General features: G+C 58.6%; 9 protein-coding genes across 9 annotated transcripts; 5 read left to right on the top strand and 4 right to left on the bottom strand.

The window, feature by feature from the left end:
• Positions 1-901: 901 nt before the first annotated feature.
• On the bottom strand, positions 902-1,483 carry HRG_07913 (ribosomal proteins l26 eukaryotic, l24P archaeal domain-containing protein; the record flags this gene model as incomplete). The annotated part of the gene is made up of 3 exons (XM_044866384.1): positions 902-1,180; positions 1,240-1,352; positions 1,465-1,483. The coding sequence occupies 3 exons, from the start codon at positions 1,481-1,483 to the stop codon at positions 902-904; spliced, it is 411 nt and encodes a 136-aa protein (XP_044718273.1).
• A 640-nt stretch (positions 1,484-2,123) lies between these two features.
• On the bottom strand, positions 2,124-3,124 carry HRG_07912 (cytochrome c oxidase assembly protein ctaG/Cox11 domain-containing protein; the record flags this gene model as incomplete). Its single annotated transcript, XM_044866383.1, has 4 exons — positions 2,124-2,173; positions 2,233-2,677; positions 2,758-2,827; positions 2,895-3,124. The coding sequence occupies 4 exons, from the start codon at positions 3,122-3,124 to the stop codon at positions 2,124-2,126; spliced, it is 795 nt and encodes a 264-aa protein (XP_044718272.1).
• A 1,784-nt stretch (positions 3,125-4,908) lies between these two features.
• On the top strand, positions 4,909-6,515 carry HRG_07911 (endonuclease-reverse transcriptase domain-containing protein; the record flags this gene model as incomplete). Its single annotated transcript, XM_044866382.1, has 4 exons — positions 4,909-4,977; positions 5,034-6,061; positions 6,133-6,158; positions 6,238-6,515. 4 exons carry the CDS (start codon positions 4,909-4,911, stop codon positions 6,513-6,515), a joined length of 1,401 nt encoding a protein of 466 aa, XP_044718271.1.
• Positions 6,516-9,384: 2,869 nt separating this feature from the next.
• Positions 9,385-11,011, bottom strand: HRG_07910 (flavin containing amine oxidoreductase domain-containing protein; the record flags this gene model as incomplete). Its single annotated transcript, XM_044866381.1, has 3 exons — positions 9,385-10,285; positions 10,339-10,726; positions 10,786-11,011. The coding sequence occupies 3 exons, from the start codon at positions 11,009-11,011 to the stop codon at positions 9,385-9,387; spliced, it is 1,515 nt and encodes a 504-aa protein (XP_044718270.1).
• Positions 11,012-12,523: 1,512 nt separating this feature from the next.
• On the top strand, positions 12,524-13,325 carry HRG_07909 (vesicle transport v-snare protein; the record flags this gene model as incomplete). The annotated part of the gene is made up of 3 exons (XM_044866380.1): positions 12,524-12,703; positions 12,764-13,179; positions 13,238-13,325. 3 exons carry the CDS (start codon positions 12,524-12,526, stop codon positions 13,323-13,325), a joined length of 684 nt encoding a protein of 227 aa, XP_044718269.1.
• A 919-nt stretch (positions 13,326-14,244) lies between these two features.
• Positions 14,245-16,167, top strand: HRG_07908 (scd6-like sm domain-containing protein; the record flags this gene model as incomplete). Its single annotated transcript, XM_044866379.1, has 6 exons — positions 14,245-14,261; positions 14,323-14,358; positions 14,428-14,671; positions 14,872-14,986; positions 15,080-15,160; positions 15,230-16,167. The coding sequence occupies 6 exons, from the start codon at positions 14,245-14,247 to the stop codon at positions 16,165-16,167; spliced, it is 1,431 nt and encodes a 476-aa protein (XP_044718268.1).
• A 1,005-nt stretch (positions 16,168-17,172) lies between these two features.
• On the top strand, positions 17,173-19,341 carry HRG_07907 (transcriptional repressor TCF25 domain-containing protein; the record flags this gene model as incomplete). The annotated part of the gene is made up of 2 exons (XM_044866378.1): positions 17,173-18,043; positions 18,095-19,341. The coding sequence occupies 2 exons, from the start codon at positions 17,173-17,175 to the stop codon at positions 19,339-19,341; spliced, it is 2,118 nt and encodes a 705-aa protein (XP_044718267.1).
• A 2,251-nt stretch (positions 19,342-21,592) lies between these two features.
• Positions 21,593-24,162, top strand: HRG_07906 (fungal specific transcription factor domain-containing protein; the record flags this gene model as incomplete). Its single annotated transcript, XM_044866377.1, has 3 exons — positions 21,593-22,336; positions 22,396-22,824; positions 22,885-24,162. 3 exons carry the CDS (start codon positions 21,593-21,595, stop codon positions 24,160-24,162), a joined length of 2,451 nt encoding a protein of 816 aa, XP_044718266.1.
• A 471-nt stretch (positions 24,163-24,633) lies between these two features.
• On the bottom strand, positions 24,634-25,393 carry HRG_07905 (NAD(P)H-binding domain-containing protein; the record flags this gene model as incomplete). The annotated part of the gene is made up of 2 exons (XM_044866376.1): positions 24,634-25,178; positions 25,252-25,393. 2 exons carry the CDS (start codon positions 25,391-25,393, stop codon positions 24,634-24,636), a joined length of 687 nt encoding a protein of 228 aa, XP_044718265.1.
• Between the last annotated feature and the right edge of the window lie 278 nt (positions 25,394-25,671).

Below are 25,671 nucleotides of genomic sequence, written 5' to 3'. Positions count from 1 at the left end.
GTGTAATGAGCTGATGGCCTTGCGGCATCACCGGGGCAGCCATTTCCGTGGTGGATGGCGAAGTGTGCGCGCAAGCTTGTTTGGCCCCCGATTTGCAAAGTAGCTACTTTAATATGAAGGCGCAGACGGACCAAGGAACAGAAGTAATGCAAACTAACTTTTAATAATAGTCGTCTCTCCGTGGGAGCACGGTTTCCTTCGCAGCTGGCTCCAAATTGGAATGTGCCTCACCATCAAATTTCCATTGTCATTATTCTCCGTGGAAATCTTCGGGCGAGAGTAAGGGAACTGGTGATAACTAAAGTGTTCGCCCTACTGATTCTCTCTTCGCCAGTCGAATACCTCGAAAACCATGGATCTGAGTGGTAGACGCGGAGATATGCTGGCGCAACATTGAATTCAAGTCCCACTACATGCCATGGTAGCTGTCACGGCTCTACGGGTCTACGGCGTGCGCAAGTGCCCAGGGACGGACGTGTCCGTCGACAGGCTTGCGCCTACAGGTGATGGCGCGGCATGCAGAGACCTCCGGTGACAAGGAGGACTCATGAAGCACCACAACGCACGAGTGTCCCGGCAAGGGGTAGAACTGACTTCGGGAAACGCCTCCCATGGAGCATTTCACACAAAAATGTGAAATGGCCATTGAGAACCATGGAAATTCTCAATTCATCTACCCCGTCATATGCCTGAGCCGCATTGCACGAGGGTATCGTAGATAGAACGCCGGAGTATGAATGCCCATTTCCCTGCTTTTTCCCCACGGAAAAGAAAAATTCGTCGCCTGGTGTCAGTGCCTCGTGTTAGAGGGCATTTGACAGCAGCGGCGGGCCCCGTCTTTTTGCTCCCGGACTCGTCTCATGTGGCGGTTGTGTTTGGGGGGTGGCTGCGCGGTTTTGACTTAGGCGGTGACCTTGTTCTTGGCGCGCAGCTCGCGGCCGACCTTGGAGCGGGCCAGGATATCCTCGCGGTCCTTGTCGAGCTTGAGCTTGGTGATGACGACGTTGGAGGGGTGGAGGCCCAGGGGCACGCTCTGGCCTGAGGCCTTGTCGCGGGTGACGCGCTCGACGTGGATGACGTATTTGAGGCGGTAGACGGAGGTGACCTTGCCTTCGCGGCCCTTGTTGGAGCCGCGGACAATTGTGACCTCGTCGTCTTTGCGGATGGGGATGCTGCGGACCTGTGGGGTGTCAGCGTCTCAGGCCTGGCGTTGGCAATTGCAGAGTCGTTCAAACGTACGTTGTACTTCTCACGCAGCTCCTTGCTGAGGGGAGCGCTCATGTTGACGCGGCGCTGGCTCGAGGGGGCATTGAAGTAGGCCGCGCGGCTCTTGCGCCGGGACGACGCGACGGCTGGAGACAGTCAGAGTTAGTGAGGAGCTCTTACATCTTTTCCCTGATCCCCTTTTCTTGGGGTCGGGGAAAGTCTCGTGGGTTCGGAGGCGCCGCATCGGGGTATACTCACTGTTGCTAACCTTGGCCATGTTGATGGGGATGGGGGAGGTTGTTTGTCGTCGTCGTCGGCGTTGGGCTGGTGAGGGGAGGACGGTGGCCGGTTGGAGTGAGAGAGATTTCGCCGGGGGAAAAGTCGTTGTGGGTGAAATTTAGGCGAGAGCAGTGGATAGCACGTGACTCGGTTACCCTACAAGTTCTGGCAGACGGCCAGGGAGGCTGCTGACTCAGCATCGCTGGCCTTTAAATATCGAGCTCCCTCCCCGTTCGTAACGGTGCGCCCCGCCAAATCGGGAAGCGTTTACTCCGTAGTTAGAAGTTGTCCCTCCGGAGCACGGAGTGATGGGTATTAAGGTATGCCATGTTTCATTCGTCTTCAACAAGAAGCTGCCTTCATGGACAAAATTGTTGGCCCAGTCAGCAGGCGTAGCACAGGCGGCGAATCACCCACTGGGCGCCCTCAACCGTCCGTACGCAAGGCTTGGGAGAGACTGTCGGTCCACGCGCTGAACCGGCCGACGTCTTCAGATGGGACGATATCTACTATTGCGTCCCCTGCCTTTCCATGCTACTTCAGCGGAGTTTACGTACCGCTTCCATACAAAAGTCCAGACCAAAAGTTGGGAAGGGGAGGGTATTGTACAGAGTCCGACAGGTTGGAGGTCATGTCAATCATATCATAGCCGGCGCCTTGAATCTACCATTGTTGTCGTATCTCGCTTCTGTTACTCGGTCAGCAAGAGGTACGACCAGGCCTCGACGCGTACAGTGACGGACGTACTGAAGAATGTGTAGTTGAGCGTGACCGTTTCCACGCCCTTCATGTTTAAATCATTGAGCAGATCCGGGTCGAGGTAGAAGAAGACGGGCATGTCGACCGTCTCGCCAGCGTTGAGCCGCTGCTCCTCGAAGCAGAAGCACTGGATCTTGCTGAAATAGGGCGCGCACTGCGCGGGCGTCACGCTGTACGTTGCCACGCCGATGATGTCCTTGCTGCCCCTGTTCTCGGCCGTGTAAAACGCGAGGGCCGTTTCGCCCGGGAGGACGCGCACCTCGCGCTGCTGCGGGACGAATTTCCACGGCAGCTCGTCCGAGACGGAGGCGTTGAACGTGACGCGAATGCGGTTGGCCGACGTGACGGGGACTAGACGGCTCGCCAGGTCGCCCTCGTAGGAACCGCCGTGGGCGCGGACGGGTTGGCCGCCCCAGCCTGTGGTTTGGCAAATCTGGTGCCGATCAGTCCAATGCGTGCGAGACGGGCACCCACTCCGCACGATGAGAGGGGGGAGCTGAGAAAGCGACGCACCATCTTGTACATGGGCACCGAGCCGTACGACAAGGCCACAGTTCCCAGGATCAAGCTCAGGGTGTAGTATCTGGACAAAGACGCATCAGCGCGCACTCCAGCACCAGCAAGGGGTCAGACGAGTCGATCCCACGCACGCCACCGTCTGGTTCTTCCTGCTATAATGCGCCCTTATCTGCTCCATCGAAGGCGCGCGGGCCTGCTGCGGCCCTGGCCTCTGCGAAGTCGAGCTCGACGATTGCCTGCGCAAGCCGTGGACAGTGGGGCTCTGTCGAGGCCGAGGGCGGGCATATTGGCAGAGGAGGCACGCCCATCGCGATGGGCTGTGCCGTGTCGAGCTCTGCGCGATCCGCGGGGTCGTGTTCATAGCTTAGAAGGTTAGGGGCGAGACGTTGCTGAAGCGAAGAAGCTCATGCCTCTGGGTGTTTTACTGAGGTAGTTAAGGCGATGTTCGCGGCGGGACAAGCTTGACGTATATAGTAATACCAAATCACCTACCCTGTAGTCAATACTTTGCTTATTTGGCTCCCCGACAACAACCCTTCCCTGCATTTTTACTTTCTTGGCACGCAAGTGTTAAGGAAGTAGCCTATCCATACAGCTTTTCGCTTAACAGTGCTCTTGAAAATTCCGCAACAGCGCCGCGCAAAGCGCCGGCAGCGGCCATGGCACCAGCCTCAGGTTCGCGCGCCGCTCCTGTGCTGTCGACATACAATCGCCACCTGATCTAGCAGCCCGTGCATCTCAGCACCTACTGTCCTCTCCGGCGGAGGCTCGCCCAAATGTCTCAACCCTGGCGGCTCAGCAGCTCCCTCGACCGACGTCTCCCAGCGACACGCCCAACGCTGCCGTCGCGGAAGGAACGCAGCCGGAAATAATCCCGAATGGCCCTGGTTCGACCGGGTCCACGGAAAATGCACCTGTCTCCATCATCGAAGCGGCTACAAAGATCGCTCGCGACCAAACGGCAGCCCATGATGCCAAGCTGGCAGTCTTTCGGGCCTTTAGCGAATCATTCGAACAGACAGCCAAACAATTCACGTCCGGCTCCCACAATAGCATCGCAAAGCAAGTTGCCACCAAGTTTCTGAACCTCTGGACTCAATCGCTCGCCGACCTTGAGGAACCACCGAAACCTACGTACAGCAGCGTTCTCGCATCCGGCAAAACGACACAAGGACAGCTGGCCATTACGGCCTCCGCCCCACCACAGCGAAAACAGCAAACCACCACTCGTCTCAAGGACGACCGCCCGTGGTCCCACCAAGGAAGACCTGCGTGTCTTTGTCCGACTTGACGCCGATGCTCCGGCCCGAAACCATGAAAGATACGCTATCCGGGCCCACATCGCCGCTAGAGTCGGCATCGACCTACGCCGCATCCCGGCAGCCTTCCCGGTAAACACGGGTTGGGCCATCCTGGCATCGGATGTGGCCACGCGCGAACTACTCGTGCAGCGACAGGCGGATTGGGCCGTAGATCTGGACGCGACGGCCGTAGAGATTAGCCAGAAATGGCATTCGTATGCCGTAGCCGATTGCCCCGTAGGCTCACGGACCTACGCAGCGTTGAGATCAACTTCGATGAGGCGGTCAAAGAAGAAATTGCCTGCCAAACCGGACTGAAGCCCATCAGCATACGGACCTCGCGACACGACTCGGGCGATATGCCTACCAAGACCCTTATTGTATCCTTCCTGGAACCCACGCAGAGACCCTGGCGACTGTTCGGCGCCAGCCGGTTCGCCCGCTATATCGACAAGCCCAGCATTCCTAGCCAATGTGACAAGTGCTGGGATTTCCACGCTCGACACAGCTGCGATCGAACGGCGCGCTGCAGGCGTTGTGGCAAAACCGGCCATCGTAGCCAAGAATGCACCGCCCTCGAGCAGTGTGCAAACTGCCTTGGACCCCATTGCGCGGATGACCCCAAATGCCCTGCCCGCCCCAAGCGCGTTCACGGCATGGTCCGGCGCCTGACGAAGGAGGAGAAGAGCCTGGTACGGCAGATGGGAGTTCAGCTCTCGCAGCAGAAGCGGCAGACTCAAAGGCCAGAGTGTCCGACCAGTCTGATCAGAGCCCTGGCAGGCCGCAGATACTTTCCTTGGAGTCAACGGCGCCGCGGGCAGCTGGAGGAGATGGAAGCTCCGACATGGGCGCCATTTACGAGCCAGCCGCGCCGTCAACCCCATGCATCGTTGTGGCCACAACGCCGCCGCATGTAAGGGACGGCGACCAGTTCCTCCCTGTCGTCCCATCGAAGAAACGACGCACTAGTCCTGTGACGCTACCCTAATGCCTCGCTGTTTTCCACGCAATCGAAGCGATAGGAGGATCTTGCGAATCTTCCAAGCCAACGTAGGCAAGATTCCGCCGGCACACGATTGTGCCCTTGCGTTGGCCGACTCGGAACAATACGACATTATTTTGTTGCAGGAGCCATGGACAGGACTGAAAGATGGCCGATGCCTCACTAAGACGCATCAGGCCTACGACACCTTCTCACCCGTCAACGACTGGGACGGCCGCGACACTCGCCCGAGAGTCATGACATACGTCCGGCGTTCCGCAGGTCTCGTCGCTGATCAAAAGAGACCTGCGGCGACTCGTGACATCCTTTGGCTCACCGTCAACGGCATAACAGTCGTCAACTTCTATCGGCAGCCGTACCACGACGGAGCCCTTGAAATCTTGCTTCAGTGGACCGTACCGGACAAGTGTCTTGTTGCTGGTGATTTCAATGCCAAACATCCCAGCTGGCAGGCCGGTCGACGAGAGGACCGCGGCGAAGAAATAGCGTTTTGGGCAATGGACAATCGACTCGGCTTACTGAATCCTGTCGATGTCCCGACCAACGCACACGGCAATACGGTTGATCTCGCCTTCTGCAACATACCTCTGGCCGACGCTGTTGTCGAGGATCATCTAGCAACCGGCTCCGATCATTTTACCCTTAGTATCACGCTGCCAGGACAAGTTCTGGCACCCCTTCCAATAGGAAAGATCCATCTCAACTCCGACGAGGAATTGAAGCGATTCATTGAATTAGTGGAGGCCGGTGCCGCCTTCATCCCGATCACCACGGCATCTCCTTCCGAGCTCGACAGCTTTGCGTCGGCGCTCGTGAACCTTCTTGGTTGTGCAGCCAGAGCTGCCGGTCGACCTGCCCGTAAGACTACGCATGGTGCGCGGTGGTGGACTGAAGAATGCGCAAAGGCGGCGGCCAATTACCGCGCGTGGAGGAGAGTTCACTCTCTCGGCTTCGACCGAGAAGTACAGCTAGCCAAGAGGAGCTCCATAGCGTGGTGCGCCGGGCCAAGCGCCTTTACTGGCGTAACTTGATTGACAGCTTCACCGATAGCGCCTCCGTCTTCAGGGCGGTCCGCTGGCTGAAGTCTCCAGGTCCGTTTCAAGCTCCTCCTGCAAATTGACGACCGAGTGTATGAGACGCAGCTGGAAAAGGCCACCGCCTTGCGACAAGCCACTCTGGAACGGCGCACGGCGAACGACGACATCCCAGATCCGTGGATCTCCGTGAACACAGATAGGACGATACCCTTCACCGACCGAGTCTCTCCGGAGGAGACCCGCGACGCCACGCTACGCACCGGGAATACGTCCCTGGTCCCGACAATATTACGGTGCGGATGCTCCGCGCTGTCTGGCATGCGATCGGAAGTCTCGTCCACCAGCTATATCAAGGCTGCCTCAGGATTGGCCACCATCCGAAGCCCTTCCGAGAAGCAGAAGTGGTCATGATTGCCAAGCCGGGGCGCAGGGATCTCTCTACCCCGCGCTTGGCGCCCCATCTCCTTTTGTCCTGTCTCGGCAAGGGCCTCGAGCGGCTCATCGCACGGCGTCAGCGTGGGCCTCGGTCCATTTCGGCGTACTACACCCACAACAAGCCGGCGCGCTCCGAAGAGATCGGCCGTGGATCTCGTTGCTGCCTTGATTCATGACATCGAGGAGGCATTTGCCTGCAAGCAGGTTGCAACATTGGTGACTTTGGACATTCAGGGCGCCTTCGACACAGTCCTCCGCAACAGATTGATCCTTCGCCTACGGGAGCAAGGGTGGCCACCGAACCTCGCGCGATGGGTCGGCTCGTTTATGCAAGACAGGTCGGCACGCATCCGCTATCAAGATATCGCAACGAATTCATCGCCTCTCCAGTGCGGGCTGCCACAGGGATCGCCAGTCTCGCCGATCCTCTTCCTACTGTATACGGAACCAATCTACCGCTTGGGCAGCTCAAAAGGGCGTTTCGGCTATGCGGACGACACTGCCATCCTTTGCGTCGGCGATAGCCTGGATGAGACGTCCGCCGAAGCATCTCATCATGTGCGTGAGCTTGTATCGTGGGGCGCCGCCAACGGATCTCCTTCGACCCTGAGAAGACAGAAGTGATGCACTTCTCTCGAACGACGCCCAAGACGGCGCCGCCAGTGCTCCATGGCGAATTTGAGAAACGGCCGGGCCGGGCGATGCGTTGGCTCGGCGTCTGGCTCGACAGCACTCTGTCTTTCAAGACTCATGTCGAGAAATGGACGGCCAAAGCGCAAGCAGTCGCCTTCCATCTCAGGAGACTGACAAACACCAGGCATGGTCCTCTACCGAGCGCTGTGCGACGAGCGGTCTGCGCTTGCGTCATTCCAGTGCTGCTCTACGCGGCGGAGGTCTGGTATCCTGGTTCTACGCGCCCGCGCTGGACCAAGCCGGGCAAGGAAGGACCGTCCAGGATCGGACACCTCGTAAAGAAGATGAGCAAGGCACTCTACACATCTCTTCGGGCTATCCTGCCAGTGTGGAGAACTACACCAACGAATGTTCTGCACCGGGAGGCAGGGATACCGCCGGTCCCTCTGCTGCTCGAGGCGCGCCGGACTGCATTTGCTGCGCGTCTCAAATCCCTGGACGAAGCTCATCCGCTCGTGAAGCGCACGTCGAGGCCAAAAGCCCTATACTGAATGAAATGATCAAGCTGAAGTACCAAAAGCAGCCAAAACCCTTCCGGACTAGGCTGCGGCGCTCCGACGAATTGCTACCAAGCTGCCCAAGGCCTGCCTTGCTGCAGCGCGGATTTGTCGAAGAGCAGACTGCGCCTCTGCAGAGTGCATCGAAAAATGAGACGGCGAAGAAATTTCGCGATTGGCTCCAGGCACTATCGCCCCGAACTCTGGTCGTCTATTCCGACGGGTCCCGTTCTACCGAAGGCCACGCCGGATATGGCTATGTTGTTCATCGGGACGGATCCACCGTCTTGCGCGACAAGGGCCGTCTCGGGCCCGCCGAGATTTTCGACGCTGAGGCGAAAGGTGCGTTGGAGGGGTTGAAGGCTGCGGTGAGCCTTCCAGAAACTGACCGCATCTTTGTCTGCCTCGACAACCTCGCGACCGCAACATGCTTACGGGGCACGCCGAGCGACTCCTCGCAAGAGGTCTTCCTTGAGTTTCAATCTTTGGCGCGAAAATACGGAGCTGTGGAGGTCCATTGGATCCCCGGCCATGCTGACATCCCAGGCAACGAGGAGGCTGATGCTCTGGCAAAGGCGGGAGCATCACTGCCAGAACCCGCTGATAACGTCCCGACGCTAGCGCACCTGCGAAAGATTGCCCGACAGCAGCCGGAAGAGGCTTTCAAGGCCTGGTGGGAAGCCTCTGCGCCGGAGCGATACAGAGACCTGAGGCTTAAAGCCACAACCAGCTGCCCGTCAGAATTGGCGCTCTCTCGGCCCCTGCTTCGTAACTTGCTTGCAGCAAGAACCCACCATGGGATTTTGCTGACTACCACGAAAGGTTTGGTCACGACAATGCGCGACTGACGTGCTCGTGCGGAAGACGAAAGAGCCAGCACACATCTTTTACTGCAGAAAGGTTGCGCCACGGCATCGTATGCGGCTTGCACCTTGGCCGGCTGCAGCCATCAACCGCGCAATCGGCAAGGACTTTGACAAATTCGTCAGGCTGGCGAAAGCGAGCTCCTTCTTCGGAGGATCTGCCCACGCCACTAGACGGTCATCATTCTCCTCTCTCACCCTACCTTTCCTCTCAATCCTTTCTGTTACCTGCTCCGATCTCGGCGGCGTCAAGGTCTCGCGACCATGCGATCGCCGAGGTCATCAAGGCTGCAAGGCCCCAGAAGCAAATTGGCTGATCTGACCACGGGACAGCTTTCTCTTCATGCCTGGACGTCCCGCTGACGGGCATCAGGTTTGTCATGAGCGCCGTTGAGCCGATGAAATGCTGGATAGTGGGTGAAGTGTACGATATGTAGCATGTAGACACCTGCTAGCTCAGCACGTCCTGTGCTCCCCTGCGGAGACCTGAGCGACCAAAAGTTGCTGGACGGAAAATACACTAAACTAAACTAAACTAAAGGCTCCCCGACAAGGGCACTCCATGGCCAATAAAGTACTCAACTTCAAAATAAATTTGTTACCCAAAAGTGCATATTTCTGTCAATATTCTCACCAACTACTTGATACACTTGATGACATCTTCCCTTGCAGCCATCAAGAAAGTGTCAAGGAAATATGCCCAACTCGACACAACCACACAAAAAGTCCGGGAAGTCACGCAAGTCGAGTAACGCGCATGCCCGTGCGTCATCAACTCGTAGCCTGCTCCCCTCAGATTCTTTTGGCTTTGACGCCGTTGGGCACTCGCCTGCCCTTCTGGTTACCACCCCCAGCCAGCCTCTCAAGAACCTGAATATACAAAACCTGGATGATCAAGATAAAGAGGCGTAATAGATGATCGGCAAGGCCCAATCTGGGTTTCCTGCCCCGACTGTATGTCGCGTCCCGGAACTCGAACGGTAACCTGGCACCCAGATGCTCTTGGGCCACGTGCAAGCCACTGCTAAATCCATCCTCGTGGAATCCGTACTTGGTCCATGCTCCGGCATAGCTAATGCCCCGTTTGTTCTGGATCTGATGCAGGAGTTTCTGCGCACGCACGGCTGCCGGCGTGTACAGGGGGTGTGAGTAAAAGTATCGGCCCTGCCTCGTGGCGGGACGCGGACGATGAAGGGGGTTCAACGTCACGAGGACATCACCGAAAGGCTCACGAGGAATGTTCTGCAGGATGTTCATGTTGTATGTCAGGGAGACTTGATCAACATTGGCCCTCGACAAGGACGACAGCGTGAGGTAGTTCCAGCTCGACCAAGCCTTTCGATTCCTCGGCATCAGAGTCAGATCAGAGTGCAGGACGGCTTCGTTTTGCGACGTCTCAAAGCAAGACAGAATCGACCGCTCTTGCTCCGTCGCCGACGGCTCGATGATGGACAGTGCTTGGTCTCCATGAGTAGCCAGAACGACGTGATCAAACACTTCCGTTCTGCCGTGTTCAAGGTGCAGCAAGACACTGCCGTCATCGTCATTCGTGACATGGCTCACGGGCGTGTTAAGGAACAGGTGATTCGGGGGAAACCCTCGCATGACGGCGTCAATGTACGATTTCGACCCATTCTTGAGAGTTAGCCACTGTGGCCGTGCAGCAACTGTGGACAGGAGGTGGTGGTTCCATCTGTGCAACCTTGTCAGCGAGCGATACGCTCATCAAGGGCACGGCGTGCTTACAGGAAGCGGACCAGCGTCACGACGGGAAACTGCAGAGAGCACTTGTCCGGACTCGTGCTCCACACGGCAGCGGTCATGGGAATCAGATAATCGTCTCGGAAAGCATCCGAGTAGCCCTCGCGATCCAGGTACTGTCCGATTGTCTCGGATTCGCCGGAGGACTCGCCTTCGTCGCGCATGAGCAGGTCGAGCGCGAACTGGTTGAAGCGCAAAATGTCAAAGACCATCCTCCACATGCGCGGCGAAAAGAGATTGCGTTTCTGGCAAAACAGGGCCCCCAAGCTGGTGCCAGCCCATTCAAAGCGGCCCTGGTCCCGGGAGACACCAAAAGTCATCTCTGTCGGCTCCGTCTGGACATTGACCTTGTCGAGGAAGCTGATGAAGTTGGCTGCGAGACGATGAGCTTCAAGCTGCGCCAAACGAAACGCGCGGAAAGGGTCGCCTCACGATAGGTAGCCGTATTCAAAACGATGAAGCCGGTGTCAACGCAAGTTGTAAACTTTCCGGCCTTCCACTCCACCGTGTTTGTGTGGCCGCCGAGTCGATCGGCCGCCTCGTAGAGGTAGACGTCATGGTGAGTCCTGTTCAAGGCCCAGAGAGCGGCGATGCCGGTGCAGCCGCTGCCGACGATGGCGACCTTTTTCCTGGTGAAGTGTTCCACCGGTCGGCCCATTGGCGTGGTGGATTGAAGCGGCAAGATGAGAAGTGGTGACGCTGGACAAGAGGATGTTGATCGTAAGCAGGAGGAGTATTGACGCTCAGCAAGAGAGCGGACGCCGCGAGAGAAGGGGGGGGGGCCAGGCGAGAAAAGTGGTGGGCAGAAGAAACGAAGGCTTTCACATGGCGAAGAAAGCTGGAACGTCATTCGAAGCAAGCACACACGGGAGTTAAGCGGAGGCGATGGACGGCAGACATGGGGGGCGGGAAGCTGCCCCGAGAGTGTGGGTGAGGTCGCCGCCCTCAGCCAGGTACCACCATGTTAGGGTACTACCTACAAGGTAGGTACTACTGATGGTGATCACTGTATGGGGGGAGATCTTCAGGCTCCGTCTACAGCAGACGGCACGATCCCTAATTAGCGGTAGCCCGATGCGATTGATGCCCTGTCGAAACCGGTACGTTGAGACACCACTCAGGTGCTGCGTGCTGAGAGGTAACTACCCGGGTACTTTCTTTGCCTTCAACCAAAGACGGACTCGCTACTAATTAGCACCTTGCCCATTGCCATGCTTCCCAAGCCGCCGCTGATGCATGCGAGAGCGCGTGCTGTGGCGCTGCCACGACATGCTGAAGCGTGGCGGGTAGCACAAGCATCAAGATTGCCTTGGTTGGTGACGGGCCCCCGTTTGCAGCCGAAAGGGACCAGGGGTGAAAACCCAAGACATGTGGGATCCACCCTGCTGCGACTTGGCCGCACACATCTCGCCCGTCGTGTCCTCAACAAAGACGAAGAAAGGAGGCTTCCTTCCACATGCCATGATAGGATAGGTACGGCGTGTTGTCCAGGGCCCGTCGATGCTTGCCTTGATCTGAGCTCGTCGACTCGCAGGGCCACGTCAGGTCCAGCTCACGAGCAGCAAGCTCTTCTGAAACGTCAGGCCCCCCATTATGAGGCCACAAACAGGCGGCGACGAGAGCATGCTACTGCAGACAACACACAGCGGCATGTCGAGCACTCAACGGGATCGGTTGACGGTGGTACGAGTCACCAATTCTTAAAAGCGCCGTGCGGGACGAATCCCACGCTGCTCTGCCCGGCTAATTTCAACCCCACGCCATTGACGGATTGTCGAGACGTCGAGTCGGTTTTCTTCATCTTCCGGGGGATTCAACTTTCTTGAAGGAGAAGGAAAAGGAGAAATGCATTTTTCTCGGCTCTGCGTAGATATGGTCTCCGCCGGTGCACGGGCCACTCTGTCTCTCATGTGGGGACAACTGTCACGTGCATTATTCCGCGGCCGTCGCCCCTGTGACATGCTGGTGCTTGCGTACATCACTCCGACTCCGCCTGGTAGACTGACCAAGACAACCAACCCGACGCTGCAGACGAGCAACCACTACGCGCCAGCTATTGCGCTCCTTCTGCCGAAGCTCCGCCATCTGTTCTCCCTCTCCCCTTCGACAGCTGCGCGACTGAACGAGCCCGCTTGTTCTTGACGAGACGTTGTTTGGGACCCCACACAACATGGCGAATCCCCTCGACACGGACGCCGGCTCCGAGCTGTTCGGCTCCTACGAAGCGGAGCTCAAGCTCGTCCAAGCCGACCTGTCGCAGAAGCTGGACCAGATCCCCGAACTCTCGGGCGAACCCCGCAAGACCGCCATCAGCCAGGCGGAGCGCGCCCTCGAAGAGGCGGATGAGCTGGTATGCCTCTCGTCGGCCTGGTCCAGAGGCTTCTGCTGACGTCTCCTCTTCTACATCCAGCTTGGACAGATGCGTCTTGAGAAACAAAACATACCCACGTCTTCACGGGCCAAAGTGAACCAGCGCTTCCGTAACTATGAAGCCGACGTCGACGCCAACCGACGAAAGCTCACCTCGCTCTCCTCTGATCGCTCTGCCCTGTTCGGATCGCGATATCGGGACGAACCGGCCGGCGCGTCCGATGCCTCTCTCGAGCAGAGGCAACAGCTGCTCTCTGGCACGGACCGACTTGACCGGAGCACGCAGCGACTAAAGGCCAGCCAGGCGCTTGCGCATGAGACAGAGTCCATCGGCGCGGACACTCTGGCGAATCTGCACGGACAGCGCGAGATGATTCAACACACGCACGATCGGCTTCTGAACAGCGAGGGCTATGTTGACCGGAGCGTCAAGACGTTGAGGGGGATGGCGCGTAGGTAATGTGGAACCTTGAACCGCCAACCCGGAGCGCCTGACTGACGGACCTGCTCGCAGGATGGCTACGAACCGGATAATCACCATTTCAATCATCACCATCCTCGTGCTTCTGATTGTCGCCGTCGTCATCAGCAAGTTCAGGTGAACGTTTGTCCTCATATTCGGAGTTTTGGTCGTGGTTCGGCGTCTTTTTGCGGTTCCTCCTTCACTTGCCAATTTGATTCTTATCCTGGGCCGGGACTATCTTGTCCTCGCCCGTTTTCGATGAGAGGGCCATCACGATATCTCTTTCGAGCCGGAGACGGAGATTATTCTTGGCTGTATAGAAGGGCACCGGCGAACGGGTTTCACAATGTGCTTGCGTCTCTGGGTTGATGGAGCTAGACCTCCGCCCCGCTCATCTGGTTGTTTTGCTCTTGAATCAGTATGCAACGAGAGTGTCGATGAATATGTTACTAGTGCCCAGGGCCTACTGGGGATCTTGGCAAATGCCATTCAAGTTGGCGGCTGGCCATGGTTAACGGTAGGTAGTGAACTCTACAATGCTCCCCGGAGTACAAGCACAAGCAACAACGTATACTCTGTAGTGGAATAGAAGTCAAACTCTGTCGCAGCGAATCATCGTGTTCCAGACCTGATGTCGATCGATACTCGATGGCCCGCTGAAAGCACCGAATTTAAGCAGTGGGACTCTGACCTGCAGGCAATTCAGTTTGACCCTGGCAAACTTGGAAGCGAACCAGCGGCCTCAATGGCCACGCGTGGCGTCGCGGAATAACCGAGGTATTCCCGACCCGCGAGCCAGGAGCTGCGAAAAGCTCCGCCATGGCTCCGCAAAAGCTCCCTCCAGCCTCCTTGACCCAACCTCGCAAATCTTTCCTTTGCAAAAACTATCTCTCCTCCACCTACCATCAAGCACACACCAATCGCACACCGATAATTGCTTACAAGACGAGCATCCCCCAACTTTGTGCCCCGTGCGTTTGAGCTTCCAAAGGGTTTGTCGGCCTCCATAGCGCCCTCCTCAGAGCCTGCTGCGTGCTCAACGTGGCATCTTGGCCCAGATGTCCGATTTTCTGGGGTATGTCGAGCATCCCGTACGGCCCCGTCTGCCTGGGGCCATTGTACTGACGATTCGACAGGTCACGTATATCACTTATATCCAAGAGCGATATTCGGTTCGTTGCCTTCTCCCCCTCCTTAAACCAGAAATCCTACTCCGAGTCTCGCGCTGACGCCCAAACTAGCTACGTTGGCACCCTTCACGAGATCAATTCAGACGAGTCCACGGTCTCGCTGGAAAATGTCCGTTCTTTCGGCACCGAGGGTCGTCGAGGCAGGCCCGAGGACGAGGTTGCTCCGTCTGACCAGGTCTACGAGTACATTGTCTTCCGCGGTAGCGATGTGAAGGATCTTCGCATCGAGGAGCATCCCAGCGTCAAGGAGAACAAGCCCCCTCCTGCCATGCCCGATGACCCTGCCATTGTTGGAGTAAGTCACCATGCCCTTTTCTCTCTCCTGCAAGTCTTCACAATGATGAAATATTCCGGATGTAAAAATTGTCATGTCGGAAAGCGCAAAAAACAATGTCGAAACTTCCGTTGCCTTCCTTCTGATACCGAAGACTTGTCTTTGCTTGAGAGTGCCTATAATAATACCCTCGGCGAATGTAAGCTGACGAGATTGACAAGGCTCGAGCCCGTGGTGGCGCCCCAAACCAACCCGGCCCCCCAGCGGCTGGGAATTTCCAGCATCCATATCCTCCGAATAACTTCTACGGCGGACCGCCGCCTCCAGGATCCTGGGGTCGGGGGGGCGGTCCAGGCCCCATGCCTGGTCCTGGAGCCGGTTTTGGCATGTCATACCCCCCGCCGCCACACTGGTTTCCTCCCGGCCAAGGCTTCCCACCTGGAGGCCCTGGCCCGTGGAACAACCATCCTCCTCCGGGCGCGGGCCTTCCTCCTGGCCCTGAACCCCAGGGCCAGCGCCAAGGCCCCCCTTTGGTCCCCGCGCAAGATCCGAAGGCCGGAAATGTCGGACCCGGCTCAGACCGACCCAAGGCGGCGACCACTCCTGCAGCAGAGCCCAAGGCTCAGGCTGCGGCTGCCCACCCACCAACTAATGCGCCTAGCCCGCCCATCGAATCCAAGCCGTCAGTCGAGGAAGTCAAGGCTGCAGCCTCGACTTTGGGCACCAATGGATCTCTCCCCGGTGCTACGAGCCAGTCCAAGGCAGCTCCAGTCGCTCAGCGGAACAATAGAGTTACGCCTGTCATGCCGCTTTCTGGACCAGCCGGCAAGCCCTTCACGCTTCCCACGGCTGGAATGCCGGGTCAGGCCAACGTCAAGGCCACGGTGACGGCGGCACCGAGTAGCGTCGAAGATGCCACAAATGCGGCACGTGCCGCGGTCGCAGCTGCGATGGCGCAACTGGGCAACAGTGGCGGTAATGCGATGGACAACCTGACAAACAAGGTCAACGAGATGAGGGTTAACGCTAGCAGAGGTGCTCCAGCTGGCCGTGGTCGCGGTCGCGGAGGTCGGCCCGGGGGCCAGAAGGTCGAAGTACCCGATTCGGACTTTGACTTCGCCCAGTCCAACGCCAAGTTCAACCGGGAGGAAATCGCCAAGGAAGCTATTGCAGGATCTCCTGTGACGGAGCAACCAAACGAGCTCGCCGCACAGGCAGCCGAAGTCGAAGCATCCAACGGTAACCCAGCTGTCGCGTACAACAAATCCAAGTCCTTTTTCGACAATATTTCTAGCGAGGCCAAGGACAGGGCCGAAAACGGCGGCCACAAGCCTGGCGGCCGAGAATGGCGCGGCGAAGAGCAGCGGAAGAACATGGAGACGTTTGGGCAGGGCAGCGTCGACGGCGGGTACCGAAACTATCGCGGGCGCGGGCGAGGTAACCGTGGCCGCGGATACGGGCGAGGTCCCCGCGGGGGCAATCGTCCGCAGTTTCAACCTGCCGCGGCCGACCAATGAAGTCAAGCGGACTTGACGAACGACCTGGGTGATTGGAGACAGCTGCGACGCCTAGCCGCAGGACGGCTTTCATCCTCGCGACCTCGATGATTCCAGTCGTTGAAGGGTTGACCGAGAGCCGAGCATTTGGGCACCGGAACAACATTCGCCAGTCTCACAAATATTTTCCCTACAACCTTTTGAGATGTAACAACAATTTTGCCTCTCGAGCCTTTGATCACTTTTTGCATCTGCTCGGCAGGTGTGAGGACGAGGACACGCCACGGTTCTATTGTGCTTTCCAGCGAAACATGGAGGTGTCAGCCTCGATGAGCCACGGAGTCGGATCAGAAACGCCTGGAGTTTGGATTAGCGAAGCTGGAAAAGGCTGGCTTTACGTGAATTATGAGGACTCGGACGGCAGGCTCGTTCTGGTGCCGAGGGGACATCCTTGAGCGGTTTGACCGATAGTGTGCAGAGGGAGAGGTGGCGGGCTTTGCGTGTAACTGAACCAGCGACTGAAAAAACGAAGACGTGGGAAATGTGCTTGCCGCTAGCATTGCGCGACTGCGTCACGACTCTACCTATAAACAAACTGATATGACCGGTCTGCAAAATAAGCAGAGGGTGTGAGGTGTGGTGCTAGATGAGCAGAGGTGATGCGTGATTGTGTAGACCCTGACGCTGCAACCAGGAGCAGCTTCATCTTCGGTATCTTGTTTCGGCAAAAGTCGTCCAAAGGGAATGGATGGATAAGTTTTGCAGGTACTTTGTACCCTGACTCTTTCTTCGGACGCTGCCCCACCGAGGAAAACGTCATCCCCTAGGGAGCAAATCAAGCCCCAGGCTCGGCAGTGACTCGCATTGTTTCTACTCTTTGCTAACTCGAGGTGCTTTGCCCGACGCTTCCTACGCAATCGAGACTCTCGTTCCAGCAGACCATCATCGCCTTTGAAATTCCAACCCGCGCATCCTCTCCGGAGGGTTGTGCCGCCGCCGCACGTAAGCACCACACAGGCCAACAAGATGTCCAGCCGGCAACTGCGCAAGCTTCAACAACAGCGAGAGCTGGAAAAGGCCACCGAATCCGCGGCCCGCGAGTCGGAGGAGAGCGAGGATGCCGAGGAACTCGTCGCCTCACCGAAACCTCGGCCAAACCTCTTCGCCGCTCTGGTGGGCGAGGATGAGGCCGACGGCGACGGCGACGGCGACGGCAAGGACGACGACGAGGACGACACAGTCAATGACCAAGGCGGCCGAGACGTGAGCCAGGTTCCACCCCCGGCGAGCAGCAACAAGAGCAAGAAGAGGAGACAACAAAAGAAGAAAAAGAAGGCAAAGGTCCCCGCGGGCGGCGCTGACCAGGGCGGCGAGGACGAGGACGAGATTGACAAGGCCATGAAAGAATTGAAGGTTGATTCGCGAAACAACGACTCATCTTCAACTCACAACGCACACAACGGGTCCAGGTCACGGATGAATGAGCTCCTGAGCATCAACACTCATCATCTTCGGGTCGTCAACGAGATGAGGAGCCTTTTCGGCCGCGATGTGATGGAGTCGGCCAACGCCGAGGAACAACAGGAGGGTGGCCGGCGCAGGCGAGCGCCTGTCCAGAGACAGGTCGACCTGGAGACATTTTTGCGAGAACCACCGGGGGCAGCGAAGTTAGCCGACGTCTCGTTGCGGCGTAACGTCTTCGTTCAAGGCCGGGACCATTGGCCACGGCAGTCTGCCGGTGGCCTGACCATGAAGGAAGTGGAAAAGGCCCCCGACGGATCGTGGACGGAATACGCATACGTTCACGACAAGGAGTATGACAGCGTGCAGGTCTTGTTCTTTGCCTGCGTACAGACGGGAGATCCCATGCGAATGGTGCATCTGCTCAAGCGAGTCCGTGAGTGTAGCCGAGAAACATACACGACGCATGCAAGCTAACGCGCGGAAGCGTACCACGCATCCACCTTGCTACAGGTTAGCAGCGTGGCCAAGCAGGATCAAAACATGGCCTTGTCGGCCGAACTGTGCGAGAGGGCGCTGTTTACGTTTGGGAGAGTAACGACGTCATCGTTCCGGCAGAGCATGGAGCAGGGCCGGGCCCGTCTGGACTTTCGCAGACCCGAAAACCGCCAGTTTTGGCTGGCAGGATACCACTACCTGAAAAGTCTTGTCCGAAAGGGGACATATCGGACGGCCCTGGAGTGGGCCAAGCTTCTTTATGCCCTGGATCCCAAGGATCCCTACGCAATGCGGCATTACATCCATTTCCTGGCCATCAGGGCGCGCGAGTCACGGTGGCTCATCGATTTCATGGACGAAATTGATAGCTTTTGTGATGACAGAGACTTGATCTATCTTCGGCAGAGCCTGGTCCTGGCCAGACTGCAGACGGGCGACGTCGAGGGCGCTCGTGGCCATCTCACGCATGGAATCCAACGGCTGCCGTGGTTGTACTGTTGCATGTTTCAAGAGCTCAATCTCGACGCCCCGCAGTCCGTTTGGGGCGTCAGCTCGGACCCGGACTCGAGATCGTTCTGGGTCAGGCTATACCTGTATCAGACCAAAGAGCTGTGGGACAATGCCCAGGCGACAGCCCTGCTGCAGGATGTAGCAAGGGGCCTGGGCCGAGTCGACGTGGCAGCGCTGCCAAACGACGATGCTCCGGCCGACCTCGGGGCTACCAGGTTGGCCTATCTCGAAGGCCAGACATCCCTGCTAGCCGTGGCACCCAGGGCTCTCTTGGACAGTCAGCCCAACTACGACTTCGACCCTCTGCCGCCGCCGGAGCCAGAAAACATCTTTACGGGAGAGGGCACGCGGTTGCCGTGGAGCGACGGGCAACATCAGAGTCAGGGGCAAAGTGCGGAGCTGCTGGCCCAAATGCGCAACCTGATGGCAGGGCAAGGAGGGCCCGCACCACCCGGCGCCCTCTTTCATGACGACGACAATGACGACGACGAAATCAGAGCGCTCAGGCAGGCCGACGACGAGGAGCTGCAGAGGGACCTGGAAGCGCACGTTGGACTGGCAGACGGACCGGGGTTGCTGGGCATGGTGATGCAGGCACTCGGTATCGGCCGAGACGGAGCCAGGAGGCCCAGCGACGACGTCGCCGACGCCGATGCCGATGACGGCAACGGGCTGCCAGGAGCATGGCCGGCAGAGGATGAAGAAGGGGCGAGAGATGGCCTCTGACGCGAGGTGTCAGTATTTGAAATTAAGGAAGGGCGGGATGACGGGATTGGCTTGAGTGGTGGTGAAGTGTCCGTGTTTTGTTGCAATATGAAGACGAATCAAGGTTGGAAGGCCTCGAAGCCAAGCCGGGCGATGATTCGGGAGAGGCGAGTGTCCGACATGAGGCAGAATGTGTGGGGTTGCAAGTGGGATCGGGGCATGACTTGAGTGTTGCTATGCCTCGTGATACACAGCCAAGCATACATACTGTAGGGAGTTGCCAGCAAAGCACGGAGAGGATGGCATGCTAGAGCCGATTAGGAAGCCAGCCGTGAGCCTGGCGTCGGCATTGCAGGGCCCGGACGGGACCGAGCGACCCTGTCTGGATGTATGGGCAGCCGACCGGGGCCTTTATTGTCTCTTCTGGAAGCCAAGTACCGAGCGGCCTGAGTCATGAGGAAGCATTTCTTGTATTTTACCACGGGTAATTGCGAAGCCGCCCGGGGGCATACGAGATTCGAGAATACGTGCCGAATCATGAATGGGCTCGGCTCGGCTCGCGGAAGGATCACGGGGGGCAGCGAGGGTCGCCTTATTTGCTGTTACCGTTTACAGCGCGAGAGGAGAGCAGTGCAGTGACAATGAGCTGGGAGGGCGATGAGGAGGAAAAATTTGCCCCGAGGCGGGCTGGGTAATCAAAAGGGCTGAAACCTTGCGGCTAGGTTTAATGTGGTGATGCGGGGAGGGAGTCGCAGAAGAGGGCTGACCGATGCCCAAAGGGGATAACAGGCGCCCGGTGCTTCCACAGCGAAACGCGGCCGGAGGGTTGATCCGGCGCCGGGGAGCCCAAGGAGGCTGGAAGGCTGCACGCGTGGCGGTGGGCGGAGGAGCGAGCGAGACAAAAGACGAGGAAAAGTGGAGACGGACGGAGAGAGAGAAGAACCTTAACGAGTCAAGCATGGGGCTTAAAGGTCGACACAGTAGGTACCTAAGTAGGTTAGTACCTACCTAGGCAGGGAAGGTCGTGTGTGTGGTGTACTGTACTGTACTGTACTCCGTATGGATAGGTACAGTACGTGCCTAGGTAGGTACTTACTAACCCTGTACAGCAGGTGTTTAAGTACCTACCTGAGTCTGGGTACCTACACTACACTGTCAGGTACCTATCTATCTGAGACCTAGTACCTACCTTGGGTACCTTAACCTACCTTACCTGCCGCTTTGCGCAGAGGCCCTCAGCCCTGGGCCCTGTACGGGCCACTCAGGGACGGCAGCAGCCCTGTGGGCGCGGCACGGGCGTCGCCCAATAAAACGAACAGTGGAGCCCCCAAAAAATATCCCACTGGGGGCCAGCAACACCAGAACTCTCGGCCGCCGATCGCCTGCTAACTGTACGTCTCCCGCCGGAGCGACGGACGAGCGACGGAGGAAATCATTTATACCAAGATTGCGCGAAGCATGCAAGTACCTGCGTTATCTGCATACCTAGACGCCTAGGCATATCCGCACATTTCATCCCTTCCCTTGCTCGTCTTTGCTTGGCACCCACGCACACGCCCGCCTTTTCGCCTCAAGCACCCGCCATCCAATGCCGGCTCTTCCCACCGCCCCGCCTATACCTGACCTTATACTCTAACGAGAGCCAACTGTTTGTTTCGTTGGACTGGCGAGATCCGGCCGGGCAGGTACAGCAGGAACAGAAAGAACAGCCAGGGCTGTCATGGGCGACGTCGCGTTTTCTCGAATTTGATTCTTTTTTATTCCACCCTCGGTGTCCCGCTGCCTCTTGTCCTGCTTTGGTCCGTCCTCGTCACGCTGTCTCTCTCTATCTCTGTCCTTCGCTCTCCTCCTCTTTCTCTCCTTTCATCTCTCTCTCTCTCTTTCTCTCTCTCTCTCTCTCTCTCTTCATCTCCCTCCCTTGCCTTGACAAAGATCCCCCCTCGTCATCGACCATGGCCGCCAAGCCAAGGATGCAGATATAACCCTGTCGACAGCCCAGAGCAAGCACTCTGCCCTCGTCTCTCCCGCTCCCGCACGGCCGGTCGCGGCTCCGAACCCACTGACTCGACCTGACTCGGCGCCCTGGATCCCCTGTCGTCCGCCGTCCGCCCATTGTTCGAATCTGCCGCGTAACAATGACCTGCGAACCTCCTGCGCCCCTGCGATTCCCATCTTCCTCCCAGTGTCAGGGCCGCCGCTGCTTGGCTTTCCCGCCGCCTCGACGCCGCGCGAGGAGCACCACCGACTGAAGCAGGGGACTAATCACCTTGCCATGCACGCCTTTCCACCGCCCCCGTTGCCGCAACCGCCGCCGCCGCCACCAACCGAGTCGGCGGCTGCCCGTCCGCTGTCCTCGGCCGCCAGTCTACGTGGCGAGGGCCCCTTGGACGGCAACCCGTCTCCGACCCGCCAGCTCTCGCCTCCCCCCGGTCCCCATCCCCATCCCCATCATCACCACCACCAGCAGTCCCAGCCCACGTCGCTCGGACTGCCATCGCCACATCCCTCGCAGCAACTGCAGCTACACCAGGCCCGCAGCGTCAAGCGGCCCCGGCCCGTCAAGTCGTGTACGGAGTGCCGCAAGCGCAAGCTCAGGTGCGATCGCATACTACCTTGTTCGCAGTGCCAAAAATCAACCCGGGCATGCAAATATGCTGCAGACCAGGACTCGGCAAACCTCTCGGATGGCTCCGACGTCGACACCTCCGAGCCGAACCGGCCCCCTAAGCGCGGCTGTCCCTCGGCATCCTCGGGCGCTGCCGGCTTTGCCAACAACGACGCTGCCCACACGCCGGCCAAAAATGGAGAGTCTCCGAGCCTGCCCCTTCTAGAGGAGCTGTCGCTGCGGATGGAACGTCTCGAGAAGCAGGTTCGCGTGCGCAGCCCCGGCACCGACTATAGCGGCGGACGGGCCATTGCTGCCTCTCCCAGCACCACCAGGGGGCTGACGGTCAAGCGCGAAGCTCAAGGCACACGTTTCTTTGGCCAAAACAGCACTCGCGTCTTGCTGAACCTGGTGAGCATATTCCCGCCGTCTCCGTCGACCAAGGCATCCATGCTGACCCTTCCCCCGAGTTCGACGATGCCAAGGCTTTGATATCCCACCAGCGCAACGCGGCCAGCAACTCGGAGCTCTTCTTCAACCTCCAGGCTCTGCACCGGACCTTGCAGGATAACCTGCACAATGCCATGACCCCCATCACCGTCTTTGTTGACTCCATGATGCCAGTCCACAAGCGAATGACGGATATTTTGCCCAAGAAGCCGGTTTGCGACCGCCTCATTGCCTCCTATTTCAATACTTCCGAGAACATATACCGCATCGTCCACGTGCCCACCTTCTATGAGCAGTACGAGCTCTACTGGGAAGGCAAGCTGCAGTCGGAGTCGTTCCTCCCCCAGCTGCTGTCGGTGCTCTCCATCTCATCTCGGTTCGAAACCAAGTCCAAGGGCTTGGGCCATGAGCGTGTGGAAGGCGTACACATCCCGACGGCTTATGCCCTCGTACGCATTTGGCTCGACGGCCTCAAGGGAAAGCAGCTCGTGGAGATGACAACTCTGCAGGTGGAGCTGTTGCTGCTGTACGCACAGCGGATGATCACTCCCCGAGCCGAGGACTCGTGGACACAGCTGGGCTTCGTCGTTCGGCTGGCCATGACCATGGGCCTGCATCGGGACCCGTCCGAGTTTGAGCCCCGCATCAGCGTCTTTCTCGGCGAGCTCCGGAGGAGGCTGTGGTTCACCATTGTCGACATGGACCTTCACATGTCTCTGGCCTGCAATCTACCTTGTCTGGTCCGAGAAGGAGACTTTTCTTGCCGGCCGCCTCGGAACCTCAATGATTCGGAGCTGTTCCTGGGCATGCAGGAACTGCCGCCGACGAAGCCGATTGACCAGGTGACGGACAATCAAATGCAAGTGTACGCCGCCATGACTCTGGGGGTGCGGATGCGGGTGGCGCCGCTCATCAACCGCATCGACACGATGCGTGACTATCAAGAGGTGGTCGAGGTCGGGGCCAAGCTGGAGCGGTTCCTCGACGACATCAACTACGTCTTCCCCCGCCACGGCATCGTCAACGACTCGCAAAAGAGCAAGCAGTGGAGATGCCGCGTCGTCCTCGACATGCACGTCCGGCGTCCGCTGCTGGCCCTGTACCGGCCCCTGGCCATGGGAGTGGCGGACGTCCCCCCCCAGATATCCCGGGCGTACTTGAAATCCTCCATGGTCATCCTCAAGTACCTCGACGAACTCGACCCCCACCTTGCGCACTTCCAGGAGATTGCCGAGATGTATCACCAGATCCTCAAGCGAGACATCATCCAGGCGGCCCTGAGCGTGTGCTTCTACATCCAGTGTGCCGTCCGCCCCAATTCGGAGGGCCTGGTGCTGGGCCAGCAAGCGCTGCGGGTGTCGCCGGACAGTTCGGACGATTATCCGTCGTACAAGGCGGAAGACCTGATGCTATGGTCGCCGGCGCGGCTCATCGAGACGGTGCAAAAGACGCTGGACCTGCTGATTGCCAACATCAGCGGGAGCGACATCAAGGACATTATCTGCATTGCCTTGGTGCTGGAGACGGTCAAGTCCCCGGAGCCTAGGCCGCAGGACATCACGCGCGAGCTGTATGGCGTTCTGGACGCCTGCCTGAGGGCGTCGAACCTGACGCGGGACAAGATCCACGCGCGCGTTGACGGCTATTCGTCGGGAAACTACGGCCAGGGTCGGTCGCCGTACGGATACTCGGGGCACGGTGGCGGCTCAAATAGCTCGGCGGGCATGAGAGCGTCTGGAACCATTAGCGACTTTGGAGGATGGATCATGTGGGAAGGGTGGGACTGAGAAGCCTACATGTAGCCTGCGTCGGCTGCCGCCATGCGCGGCGTCTCTTTGCAGACGCTTCGTTGACTCTTATTCTAGAGTTGGATATATCGATTATCGGCCGTGCGCGCCAGGAACCATGTGGGCCGGGCTGAGTATCTCGTCTCCTGTTGCCATTTGGCCGATAAAAGGGCAAAAGTTTGACCGGTAATGCGGCGTACGGAGAATCCAAGGAGCCTTGGGAGGTGACTGGAAAGAAAAGAAGGGGTGTTTATTTTGGGCGGATGTGGTGAGGCGCATAGGGGACGGAGTGAGTGAGTGAGCGAGTGAGTGCGTTGAGTATCTAGCGGGATATCAATGCTGGTAGTGAAAACCAAGGCAAGCCGCTGCCATCTGCAAACCTCCGTGCCGTCTCTTGATCTTTGTCGGATGCTCGTTTCGTCCTTTCCTCTGCTTTGAAAAGGATAGAGTACCCGAGATGTGACGAATCAATCAATTCACAAGGACGGGCGACTTGCCATCCCACTGGCTGGACTCGGCGGCGGTGACGAGCCATCCGGCGACGCTGCTCCGCGTTATCGTGGGATTCCAGCCACAGCCCGAGCCGTCGTCGGGCAACGCCTTGACGTGGCGGGCGACGCCGTCGACGAGCCTCGCGGGGCGGGCCAAGACAAAGGGGCGGCCGCTGCGGCGGACGAGCAGGTCCATGTCGTCGTGGTCGCGCAGGGTGAGGCGCATGGTGCTATAGCGGAAGAGGAGGCGCGTGGGCCAGGCCATTGCGTGCCAGGAGGCGCCGACGCCGAGGCTCGAGTTGACGACGATTTTGGGCTGCTGCCGCCGGTGGGACGGGGAGACGCGGTCCAGGGCGGCGAGGAGGACGCGGGCGGTGCGGGCGAGGAGGTCCGGGGGCGAGTCCGGGGCGAGAGGGGAGAAGGGGTTCTCCGAGGTGCGGCGCGGGTTGAGGGCGGTGATGATGGCGGCGGGGGGGAGGGGGGTGCGGAGGGCGGCCTCGACGTTGGGCTGCGCGGTGGGCGAACCTGTGGACCGAAGGAAGGGTTGGGGTTGTTAGTCGACTGCATTGCCCACTGTGGTCTTGTTCTCGAGACGAACCTTGGAGGACGGTGAGGCGAGGGTGGGCGCGCAGAGAGGCGTGGTCGCGGACGAGGGCGGTGACGCTGTGGCCGTTTTGCAGGGCGGCGTCGATGGCGAGGCGGCCGTTGCGCCCGCTGCCGCCCGAGACGTAGATGTGCATGTCTCTCTTGTGCCTTGGAGCAGCGAGGGCGAGGGTGTTGGAGTACGCTCGTCAAACCACTGAGCTGAATCTGAGGAGAGTCCGGGATTGGTGGGGGGGCAAGTAAGTTGCTTGGCCTGTGAGGTGGACAAGAGGACTCTTTTATAGTCCATGGTTTGCTCCCTCGCTCTCGAGTAAATTCGCACCCGCAAACCAAGGAAATGGGCATTTGTCATTTCCGCAGATATAAACCCTCCTTTGCCGGGCCACGGAGCCACAGGCCCCCCGCCGTCCGCCGG

The sequence above is a fragment of the Hirsutella rhossiliensis genome (assembly GCF_020360975.1).
Source record: "Hirsutella rhossiliensis strain HR02 chromosome Unknown scaffold00009, whole genome shotgun sequence".
Classification (NCBI taxonomy): Eukaryota; Fungi; Ascomycota; class Sordariomycetes; order Hypocreales; family Ophiocordycipitaceae; genus Hirsutella; species Hirsutella rhossiliensis.
This window is presented reverse-complemented; position numbering and strand designations above follow the sequence as displayed.